The sequence below is a fragment of the Corylus avellana genome, chromosome ca6, assembly GCF_901000735.1.
Source record: "Corylus avellana chromosome ca6, CavTom2PMs-1.0".
Classification (NCBI taxonomy): domain Eukaryota; kingdom Viridiplantae; phylum Streptophyta; class Magnoliopsida; order Fagales; family Betulaceae; genus Corylus; species Corylus avellana.
The window spans coordinates 16680337-16693329 of NC_081546.1; the positions used below are offsets into that span (position 1 = coordinate 16680337).

The following is a 12993-nucleotide window of genomic DNA, read 5'->3' on the forward strand; positions in this document are numbered from 1 at the left end:
AAAGTGTTTTTCATTGATCACTGGTCAAAATAACATAATAAATTAAGGCTATAGATAGCCATTACATATATGTATACTACCTAGACTCCTGAACCTAAGAAAACGCTCAAATAAAAGTTTGTTTACAAAAATTTATTGGAGCTTGTCTGAACGTGTAAGAGGCTCTTTCGAACCTAACTATGGTTTCCTCGTATTCTTACATGAATTGTCAATTCACACAGCAGCTCGTTCTAACCCAACTTTAAACGAGTGCATCTATGAATAACTCATTCGAACCCAACTTCATATTAGTTATTGAACGAGCTATTTTGTCAACTCGTTTTAAAGCTTGTTCAAACATAAACAACATACGAGCAATTTTATACGGCTTTTCAATTTCCTTTTTACGGTCTATTTTAACTAAGTAAACATTTGAATTAGAAAAACTTAATGAAATATGACTTTGTAACCCTCTAAATGAGCTTTCCAACGCCATTAATTATGTCCCCATATGATGTCAGAATCGCTATATATGTCCCTTTTGTTAAAGCAAATATGATTGAAAATTGTCCTCTATCAACAACCTTCATTATTCGACCTATGGCCCACGAAGGAATGTGGGTCAAACACGGTAGAGGATTTTCTCCGATCCATTTTGGATTGGAGAATATCCAATTAATAATTAGGATCTCTCTAGAGAGATCCTAAGGTCATAAATGAAACATATGTCCCATTGATAGAAATAATAATAAAATATTACATATATTTTAAATTTAAATAAAAAAATAATATTAAGAAGTTTTAAAAAATAATAAAATATTAAGGGGTGGTCGGACCACCCCAGTTGGGCTTGGGGTGGCCCAGTCACCACCTGGGGTGCTTCGGCAACTCTAAATTTATTTATTTATTTTATTTATTTATTTTTTCAATCTTTATTTATAATTTGTATTAATTGGCTTGAAAATTTTTGAGTTAAGTTGAAATTTTTTGAGTTGAGTTGAATTGAGTTTAAAAAATTGCCAAACATGAATTTAGAAAAAATTTGAGATTGAGTTGGAAAATCTTGCTTCCCAAACAAGGCAAATATTCTTGCTGATAGTTAAGAGTAGTAATTACTAACGTTCATGCTCTGCTAGTTAACTCGCTTTGGACGAATTTTTTTGTTGTTTAGCTCACAAGATCTCCATCAACAATTAAATAATTGATGCAGTGCAACTTGACTTTGATATCAATTAATGCAGCGTGTCGTGATTAGTTTGCCAAGACAAACAAGATAAGAATCACAACTCTTCTTAAAACTAATAATCAATCAAGGATTTAATGTGGATAGAAAAGAAAACCACTCTTAAAAGTGTTTTTCATTGATAACTGGTCAAAATAACATAATAAATTAAGGTTATAGATAGCCATTACATATATTTATACTACCTAGACTCCTAAACCTAAGAAAACGCTCAAATAAAAGTTTGTTTACAAAAATTTATTGGAGCTTGTCTGAACGTGTAAAAGGCTCTTTCGAACCTAACTATGGTTTCCTCGTATTCTTACATGAATTCTCAATTAACACAGCAGCTCGTTCTAACCCAACTTTAAACGAGTGCATCTATGAATAACTCATTCGAACCCAACTTCATATGAGTTATTGAACGAGCTATTTTGTCAACTCGTTTTAAAGCTTGTTCAAACATAAACAACAGACGAGCAATTTTGTACGGCTTTTCAATTTTCTTTTTACGGTCTATTTTAACTCAGTAAACATTTGAGTTAGAAAAACTTAATGAAATATGACTTTGTAACCCTCTAAATGAGCTTTCCAACGCCATTAATTATGTCCCCATATGATGTCAAAATTGCTATATATGTCCCTTTTGTTAAAGCAAATATGATTGAAAATTGTCCTCTATCAACAACCTTCATTATTCGACCTATGGCCCACGAAGGAATGTGGGTCAAACACGGTAGAGGATTTTCTCCCGTCCATTTTGGATTGGAGAATATCCAATTAATAATTAGGATCGGCCATAAATGAAACATATGTCCCATTGATAAAAATAATAATAAAATATTCTATATATTTTAAATTTAATTAAAAATAATAATAATAAGAAGTTTAAAAAAATAATAAAATATTAAGGGGTGGTCGGACCACCCCAGTTGGGCTTGGGGTGGCCCAGCCACCACCTAGGGTGTTTCGGCTACCCTAAATTTATTTATTTATTTTTTCAATCTTTATTTATAATTTTTATTAATTGGGATGAAAATTTTTGAGTTAAGTTGAAATCTTTTGAGTTGAGTTGAATTGAGTTTAAAAAATTGCCAAATATGAATTTAGAAAAAATTTAAGTTTGAGTTGGAAAATCTTGCTTCCCAAACAAGGCCAAGTGACCTTACCCAAAAAAAAATTGGTTGATTTCAAACAAATTCTTACTTTTAGAAATATAAAAAATAAATAAATAAATAAAAAAAGTAAGAATATATATTTTCTTCCAGACTTCAACTAGAAAAGTTGCAACCTAATATTCAAAATCTTTGGGGAGCCTTGACCTGAAGTGTGTACGCATGAAGAGTTTTTTTTTTTTTTTTTTTTTTTTTTTTTTTTTTTTTATCTTTTTATTATTAATGATTGAAAGAAACTACATAATAAAAGTGGAATAATTCTTTCTTTTTTGTTCATTTTGAGGAGGTTAGGTGGCTAGATATCCCATTAATTTCATATGGCACTCTGTTTTTTTTTTTTTTTTTTTTTTTTTTTTTTTTTTCTGTTCTTTATTTCTTTTATATAATTTTTAATAGTGTAGATGGTTAGAATATTTCATGTTTTCTAAACTAGGTTTATTGATATTTTTCTCAATAATTTATTTATCTTTATGTTATAATATTATTTTTATTCTCTTTTATTATATTTTATTGTAGGATTTATTCTCTTTCTTAATTAGTTTTAGTTTATTTAAGGGTTTCTTTTCTTCTCTTTTTTTTTTAAGAGAGAAATCGAGCAGATTTTATTAATAAGACTATTTAAGCATAACGCTTAATATAGATGATATCAGAGATACAAATGGGAACTTTGTCAATAAGACCGTTTTCCAAGCTCAAAGATAAAGTTTCCTTAGCCAAGCAATGGGCTACACCATTTAGTTGTCGTCTAACATGGTTTACCTTACTCAAAAAAAAAAAAAAAAAAAAAAAAAAGGACATGGTTTACCTTCCATGCTTACAAACCATTTAAAGCCTAGCAAGCCTCCTCTATAATGTAATCAAAATGGCTTATATGTATCTCTCTGATTTCGCTTTTTTTGTTTTTTTGTTTTTTCATATTTTATTATTTTATAAGAAAAACTTCACAAATAACTTCTGAACTTTCACGCGTTTTGAAAATACTCTTTAAAGTTCAGAAGAGTTTTATAAAGTTCTTCCTATTTTATATTTTATATATATTTCAACATGTGAAGACATCTGTAAGAGCTACATATTATGTATAATTTGTAAATAATCTTCTTATAAAAACAATATATTATTGTGTTCTCAGCAAACTAGAAATATCATTCACTTGTATTATATTTTTCATTCGGTATAAATAAGAATTCCACATTTCTTCTTTCCTGTATAAGACTTTATTTAAAAAAATAAATAAATAAAAAAAAAAAGACTTTTCTTTTTATCAGGTAAAAAGTAAAAATAAAAAGAGGTAATATTCTAGAAGAAGGAAAAGGTCAAAGCTGTGGCAGGAAAGAAGAAATGTGGATAAAGGGCAAGAGGTGGTCTTGGCGTGCCAATGATGGGCTGTGGGAATGAGCCCAATCTTTCCAAGTCCTTTGTTCAGGATTTCAACAAAGTACAACTCTGAATTTTATACCCTTTTTTTTCTTGTTTTATTAGAGAATTTATTAGTTTTTGGCAGAAGAAAAAGTAGAAAAGTTTGGTCAATTTTGTATTGTATCAAATGCCAAAAGACTTTATCTCCAAATTATTATTAGCTTCTTGAAATAATGGGTCAATTCCAATAGCTCCAGCCCTCCATCTCTACACTTAGTTTGGCACATAATCATAATTAGCTTTAATTTGACTTCTCTAACGGCCAAAAAAAAAAAACACAAAAACAAAACAAAACAAAAAAGAGGAAGTTCATTTAATATGAAGGACCATTTCAAAAAATAATAATGAGGGACAAGAAAAAGAACAAAAAAAAAAAAAAAAAAAAATTAACAACATCGGACTAATAAAAGACTGTCTTTGTTTGTTAATATGTTTTGAGAAATATATAATTTTTATTTTTAATTTGAAAATGTTTTTTTTATTTTTAAAACGAATATGTTTTGAGAAATATATATTTTTATTTTTTATTTGAAAATGTTTTTTTTTTTTTTTTTTAAAAAAAAAAAAAAAACCGAATCAATTGGCGTTAATAAATAGAGCATTTCTCAGAAAGTACAATATCTCTAATACATTCAAGAAAAGTTTCACCCCAACTCTAGTCCTCACCAAGAGTTAAAGCCTTCTTAGCCAATCTATGCGCCACTTCGTTCTCTGCTTGTTTGACGTGGTTTATCTCCTATTGCTGGCAACTTCCAAGCAGAACTTTCGCATCATTCAAAAGCAAGCCATAATTGCTCCAACAACTCCCTTCCTTCCTCATGGCCTAAATAACCTTCAAAGAATCACCCTCCAAAATAACCTTCAAAAGCCACATTTGTGAACACAATTTAGCCAAAAACCAAGCATCCATAGCTTCAGCTATGGCTGGTTCAGAAATATTAGGACGCTGCAGACATCTAGTAACCATCACGTTGCCCTGAGAATCTCTCACTACTATGCCCACTCCCATTTTCCCTTCCTCCCTGTCTAATGATGCGTCCCAATTTATTTTGAAAAGTCCCTCATAAAGTTTCTCCCATTTAATCTCCACGCAAGCATCAATTCTCGGCCGCTCCACAGTTTGTCCACGTTCTGCTTCTAGGTATGCCTCTACCTAATCAAAGGCTTTTTGGTTGACTACCGTAGTTGATGTAAATTCCCCTTCAAATACACCTTTATTGCGCCGAAACCATATTTGCCGAGCCACAAACACAAACCTTTGTAGGTCTTCCTTTTCTAATCTCCCTCTAAGCTTTTTGAAAAATATTAATAAAAACATCATTGTCACTCATGCATTTTTGTACCCTTACATTATTATGTTCAAGCCACACATCACGAGCAGCCGAGCAACTCCATAAAATATGTCCCATCGTCTCTGTATCTAGTCTACATATCGGGCAAAGGGGGTCATCCGTGATTTTCCTCCTAAACAGATTTTCCTTCGTATGCCAAATATTTGAGCACGCTTTCCATAGGAACATTTTAACTGCTCAGGGTCCCTGAAACTGCCATATCCCCTTCCATAAGTGAGCCATATGCATAGAATTTGAGCTGCTTCCCTCATCCACAATGGAATTCTCCTTAGCCATATGATAAGCACTTCGAACTGTGATCACTAGGCTTATTAGGACATATTGGGATACCACAAATTTTCCCAACCTCCTCCTCCGAAAAAAATCTCCCTGATGAGTGTGGTATTCCACCATCTTATGTCGTCATCGATAAGATCACAGACTCTTGATTCTTCATCGAGTATCTGAATGGGAGATTGTATGGAATAAGTAGAAGGTGTATCCAACCACTTATCTTTCCAGATCTTAATATTACTTCCATCTCCAACTCTCCACACCAAGCCTTTCTTCAAAAGATTGCGCACATTCCAAATACTCCTCCATGTATACGAGGGCTTCTTTCCTAGAGATGAATCCAGAAAATTGCTATTTGGGTAATATTTTTCATAGAAAATTTGCTCCATCAAAGAATTTGGACAAAAAGCCATTCTCCATCTTTGCCAGGCAAGGAGTGCCATATTAAAATTCTGAATATCACGAAACCCCAGCCCTCCTTTCTCCTTCGCCCTACCCATCCGCTCCCAGCTCATCCATGCCATCTTGCTCTCTTTTTCCTTCAAACCCCACCAAAATTTAGACATCATAGAATTAATATCTTTGCAGAGAGTTTTTGGCAACTGAAACACACTCATGGTATAAGTGTAATCGCCTATACGACTGGTTTCAACAAAACTTCTTTTCCGGCCTGAGATAGGAAAGATTCCTTCCAACCATTTATGCGCACTCATATCTTCCCTTTTAACCTAGCAAAAGAGCCAACCTTCGATCTTCCAATTAAAGTTGGCAGCCCCAAATATTTTTCATACCTTTGGGTGGAACTCACTCCTACAACCGATAACAAATGTGCCTTTGTGTCCACATGGGTATTCCGACTGAAACATAGTGAGGTTTTTTCTTTATTGAGTTTTTGACCTCAAGCTTTCTTATAGATATCAAGTATTTCCTGGAAGTAGCCCCATTCAAACAAATTAGCTTTGCAAAATAATAGGCTACCATCTGCAAAAAATAAATGTGTTAGTCAGGTGCCACTTCTTGTGATGGGCAATCCTATGATTCTTCATTCCATTTCCGCTCGATTGATAATAGAGCTTAGTCCCTCCACACAAAGAATAAAGAAATATGGAGATAAAGGGTCTCCTTGTCTAATTCCCCGAGTTTGAGTAATAGTACCATACGGTTGACCGTTAACAATCACTGAATAGGATACCCAACGGATGCAAGTCATCACCATTTTTATCCACATTTCATCGAACCCAATCTTTCTCACAACTTCCTCCAAAAAATCCCACTCCACTATATCGTATGCCTTGCTCATATCAAGTTTGAGCGCCATATATCCTTCCTTTCCTTTCATCCGCACATCCATGATATGAAGAGCTTCAAATGCCAACTAATATGTTGTCTGTAATCAACCTACCTGGAACGAATGCACTCTGTGTTTGGGATATAGTAGAAGGTAATATCTTCTTCAAACGGTTAGCAAGTACTTTGTAATTAGTTTATATAGAACATTCATAAACTAATGGGTCTATACTTAGTGATACGAGTTGGATTTTTAACCTTTGGAATAAGAGCTATATATGTGGAATTGACTCATTTATAAAAAAATATTCTCATTTAGAAAAGCTAGCATAGATCTACATACCTCTTCTTGAACCGTTGGCCATGACTTTTGGTAGAAACACACTGCAAACCCATCAGGGCCAGGGGATTTTAAGGGACCCATTTGTGATAGAGCAAAATCCACTTCAGTTGCCTCAAATCTACTTAAAAGCCTTGCATTCATATGATCCGTAACTCTTGTTTCCATACCCTCTAGACACAAATCAATACCACTCATACCCCCAGAGCAAAACGGCTTTTGGTAAAACTGAACAAAGGCTTTACTAATATCTTCAGGCTTCTGCCACTCCCTCCCTTCATCATCACATATCCTTCGTATCGTATTTATTTTCCTTCTATGACTAGCCTAAGCATGGAAAAAAGGTGAGTTTCTATCCCCCTATTGATACCAGTTTTGTTTAGCCCTTTGCTTCCATTTTGTATCCTCATGTTTTAACATCAGCTCAATTTCCAATTGAAGTTGTTTAATTGCTTCTCTATTTTCTGGACCTTTAAAACGTTGCAGCAGCTCTAGCTGTTTCATTTTCTTTTCGGCATTTCCAAACTTGCGTCGACTCCACCATAACTTCTGCCGCACATTCACCATGGGATTTTCATGAATACCCCCTTCCAACCATGCCTCCTTTATCACATTGCTACACTCCTCATCCGCAGTCCAGCTATCTTCGAATTTAAAGCCCCAGTTTCTATGAGAGTTATCTTGCACCCTTTCAGAAAAAAAACTACCAACGTTGGCTTATGATCCGAGGACCTTGCAGCAAGGATATTCACTTTCACCTCCTTGAAAATAGAACACCACTCATTGTTCGCCACAGCCCAGTCAAGTCTCTCTTTTATAAAGCTCTCATCGCTATGATCATTGTTCCACATATATTTGGAGCCTTTGTACCCCAAATCCCGCAAATAATAGTCCTCTAGCAACATACGAAAACTGTCCATCTGACTCTCCTTTCTCCTTGTGCCTCCATGCTTTTCAGTTTGATCTGTTATCTCATTGAAATAGCCTACACAGAGCCAAAGGGAAGGTGAGAAATATTTTAAATGCTGCAACAAAGCCAATTATTCCGAACTTTTAGCACTCTCCGAATGACCATAAAACCCGGTGAACCCCCATTTTTTATCCCCATCAGGCACCATAATAATAGCATTAATATGCTTTTGGAAAAAATTCTGTGTCTCCAACTCCTTCTCCTCCTTCTAAAAAATAGCTAACCCTCCACTTCTCCTCACCAGATCTACCGTAAAAAGACCTTCAAATCCCATCTTCACTCGCAGCCCTTCCATCCTATTTTTTTTGCTAATTGTTTCCATTAGAAATAAGAAGCTGAGTTTCTTTTCCTTCACCGTTTGGCAAAGATCTCGAACTGCCAGAGGGTTCCCAAGCCCTCAACAGTTCTAACTTAAAAGAATCATTGCAATTGGTAGGGCTGAGAAACAGCCATTGCCATGTTAGTTTGATCATTCTCTTCTTTTCGTATCTCCCCCCTAGCCTTCTTCGTTGTTCCAACCTTATTCCCTTCATCCTCTTGACAATATCCCTTATGTTTATTCAGACCTTGCTTTTTCACCCCTCCCGATTCTCCTGGCCCCACCGCCCGTCTTGCCCGTCTTTTCCACGTTCTCAGAGTTGCCAACCCCTCCCTCACCTCCACTTCTCCTTTCCCTCTACTGTTATTTCTCGAACCCTGACCCAAACCACCATTCTCTTGTGTTATGTTCACCTCACATTACCCCACATCAACACAGTTGAATTCCTCTTGTGCCATATGATTTTTCCCATGCTCCCTGTCGCGTTCTGCCTCCCTCCCACTCACTTGGACCCCATTTTTCTTTCCCTTTATTACGTCGTGCAAGCCTACCTACTCCTCCAGCATACTCCCCCTCCTCATTTAATGCATTGGATCCCCCGCCTACCCTTTTTACTCCAATTAAACTATCCCCTACGGACTCACCTTCCTCTATATTTTGTTTGCTTGATTTCCCCTCATCATGCGATTTGCCTTTATCCACGTACCCTCCATGAAAAGCATTTAAGCCTTCTTTGCTCCCAACTGATTTTAGTTGATTCACAGCAAAAAGATTTCCTGTCTCCCCGCAGCTTTCCTCCCGCATCTGTCTCTCATAATAGGGTTCATTATCTTCTCCCCTTCTCTCCTCCGATGACTTCCATGGTCCCTCCTGCTTCGTCCTTGAGAAACCTCCACCTTGCCCTCCTATGTTTCTCCGCTTTAGATCGTCCACCCTAAGCCACACTCCCCACTGCTTTACTCCATCCCCATTATTTTGTCGATTAGGAGTTTTGACCGGGCATCCAGTACTCTCATGAACTATTCTTTAGGGGTGTCAAGGCGGTTACGGTTAGCAGTTATTGGCAATAACCACTAACCGTAACCGCCTTAGCGGTTAGTAGATTTCACTAACCGCAATCGCTAACCGCCTAGCGGTTAACGGTTAGCGGTTAACCGCCGATTAGCGGTTAGTGAAATAGTTAACTGCCCGCTAACCGTTTTTTCAAAATTGGGCTTTTTGGGCATTTTTTGGCTTTTTTTTTTACCCTTTTTTAAAAAAAAAAATTTTTTTTTTTAGTGTCTTCTTGGGCCCAATTGCTATAAAAAGAGCCCATATTGAAAAATCAAAAATATTTGACCAAAAATTTACATTTACTTGTACTTTAAAGAAATTTCCTTAAATATTAAACCATAACCGGTTAACTTTTTTAAAAAATAAAATAAAATAAAAACATATATAAAAAATATAAAAAATTCAACACAACATATAAAAAAAAGTTCAGAATTCAGACAACTATCACAACATATAATGATAATATATTAATACTTAAATTGTGTTTATAAGTAACACATTGGTCATTGTTTAATCCAATGTCAATTACTTAATTTGATATTATACGAATCATATCATCATTGTACATTAATAATATGATTCACTTAAAATCTTAAATAAAGTATTTGAATTGTCATTGAATCATATGATTAAGTATTGATATTATACATTTATATTATTCATATGCATATGTAGACTTATATAGACTTATAACATATATAAACTTATAAGTTTATAACATACATTGGAAATAAGTCTCTAGATATTTAATTGTTGTATAATTAGTATGAATTGGTATACTTATGAGTTATGTCATATTATATATGTATAATTTGTTATTATATAATCAAATGATTTGATGATCAATTGATCATGTGATATAATCATATAAATTATAGTGATAATATATTAATACTCAAATTGTGATTTAATGATCAAGTGATTATATGATATAATTATACAAATTATAGTAATAATATATTAATACTCAAATTGTGATTTAATTATTTTTTAAAAAAATTGTGATTTAATGATCAAGTGATTATGTTATATGTATAAATATTTTTATAATTATAATTATAAAAATATATTATATAAAAAGACGGTTAGCGGTTACGGTTAGTAAACCCAATACTTAGCGGTTAGCGGTTAAGCGGTTAACGGTTATAGTGGTTAGCGGGCAAACGCCCGCATTGACACCCCTACTATTCTTCCACACTTGAAACAAAACAAAGGTAATTTTTCATACTTAAATGGCACCCAAAAGGACTTCCTATTGAGATGTAGGGCTCTCCCTCTCTCCAATGGTTCTCCTATGTCAACAACCACCCTCATTCTCAAGCATCTTCCACATCCAACCCCATCTCCCGCCACATCCACATTGTAACACCCTAATCCTATATTGGGAAGATGAGAAGAAGCCTATATAGAGTAGGCGGTCTATAAAGATAGTCATGGGTGCTAAGTCCCCTCATTGCCTAGCTATTAGATAAAACTGGGTTTTATAATGAATTCTAAGGAAGTTTCAAATTGACTAGTTTTTTTTTGGGTAATAGCACAGATGTGGCTAGTGTTTTTTCTTAGGTCGTTACAAATAGTATCAGACCCACCTAGTAACGCCAGTCATGTGATACAACAGCACTGCATGACGTGGCCTTGTGCATGACAAAAGGGGTGGAATCAATAATTGGAGAATCTGGTAAATCATGCACCTGAATCCAAAACGAAGAGTGGGAAAACTTCATTTGAGATAGGGGAACACTACCATCAAATTCATTTATGATCAAAATCTGTCTATCAAAGGACCATGGCCTTCCTTCAAAAATACGGTTTTTATCCTCCTGGGTAGAGAATTCAAAATGCCATACGTTCCCCTGGACCTCTTTGAAAATCACACTGCCTACCGTTCGCCAAAGCCTTCAGAGAACAGATCTGAACGCTTCTTTATTTACCCTTATTGTATCCCCAATTCTACCCACCAAACACCTTCCACCAATTTCCCGTACCTCAGCGACCTCCCCTTCAGTGATGGATATTCCTATTTTTTCACCACCTGCTAACGAAATTTTCCCACAAAGAGTCTCTATGTCATCAGCCATCTTCTTTCTTCTGTCCGTGCTCACTGCCAGTATTGTTCTACTTCGTCCCACTCCACAAACCTCCTCTACGGCTGCCCGCAGAAGACTTCCCCTCACCGTTAAGGTTTTTCAGAGAGAAATTTGAAAAAGTGTTTTGATATATATATATATATATATAAAGGTGGGCTTCACTTAGGCAAGCAACCAAGTCGACACTTCGTAGCCTTTGTATTCTCTCTATGACAGTTCTGTATTTTAGCCGTCCATTTCTACGCATGAGGGAGATCTAGAGTTTATAGAGTTTATAGTAATAGAACAAAACAAAAATTCATAAAACGAGATGCATGGATTTTAAAGAAAATATATATATAGAAAAATTGAAATAAATATTATTTGATTAACTTTTAGATATAAGAAATGCCTTTCTTAAAATTTATCACCTTAGACCTCAAAATCTATCGAACCAGTCCAATATACACGTGTAAATACGATTGATCAAGTCTCAAATCAGATCATTATCACAAAAAGTGTCATATTACATGATTTGATCTAAACTCATATCAAGTTTTTCAATTAAGATGATGTTTTTTTTTTGTTTTTTTGAGGTAATTAAGATGCTGTTTCAATGCAATAGTTGAAGACTTTTCTAGGAGTTTATCCCCAATATTGATAACGGTTATATAATTCAACTGCTTAAGAATTTTAATGATCAACAAAATAATAAAACCAAAAAAAACACACAAACAAATGTTTGTATTTTTTCTTATTTTCATACAATCGCGCAAATAGAGAGAGAGAGAGAGAGAGAGAGAAGACCTACAAGATGGCGCTGGTAATCGACCCCTCAAATCTCCCTATAATAATAATGTGGGTTTGTTTGTGGTTAAAGCTGCCTCCACAATCCCTTTCTCTTATATTCTTCCTCGTGTTGTCTCCGTAGATCCAAAAATTATCCTTCTGTGAATCCCACGTCTCACATTTCCTCTCATACATCATCTGGAAGAAGAAGAAGAAGAAGAAGAAGATACTCTCAATGTAGCAGAAGCAACAGGACGCCTTCCACCAATGCTAAAATTCTTATAAACAAGTTACATCATTTTAATTATAATAGTACAATATTATTACTCATCTCTGGACTGGAAGCATGTAATCTATTCACAGGTGAAACTATTCAATTGAATCTCATAATCATCTTCCTCAAGGCATCAGTAGATTTCAATCTCAATCCCTCTTTTTCCGCTTCTCTCTCTTGGGTTCTCCATGTTCTCTGTCACTCTCGTATCGAGATCTGGCCGGAGAATCCCTGCTTCTCCGCTTATGATGTTTTGAGTGTTTTCTGCTGCTACTGCTTTTCTCCTGAGATGATCCTTTCTTTTTCCCTTTTGACCTGCTACGATATCGATCTCGATGGTCACTGGACGAATCACCATCTGAATCACTGCTTCTGTGTCGATCTCGCCTAGACCACTTTCCACTCCTCTCATCTTCGGACGATGAACTCTTCTTCCTATTTTGGCGATGGCTTGAGTGTGTTTTCGATTTCTTATCCT

General features: G+C 35.1%; 1 protein-coding gene across 1 annotated transcript in view; it reads right to left on the reverse strand.

Annotated features, from left to right (window-relative positions):
• Positions 1 to 12664: 12664 nt before the first annotated feature.
• The window catches only part of LOC132185259 (G patch domain-containing protein TGH-like), a 2226-nt gene continuing 1897 nt past the window's right edge, over positions 12665 to 12993 (reverse strand). Inside the window, exon 2 of the mRNA XM_059599056.1 lies at positions 12665 to 12991. Coding sequence (XP_059455039.1) covers positions 12665 to 12991 — 327 coding nt within the window. The remainder of the gene's footprint in view (positions 12992 to 12993) is intronic.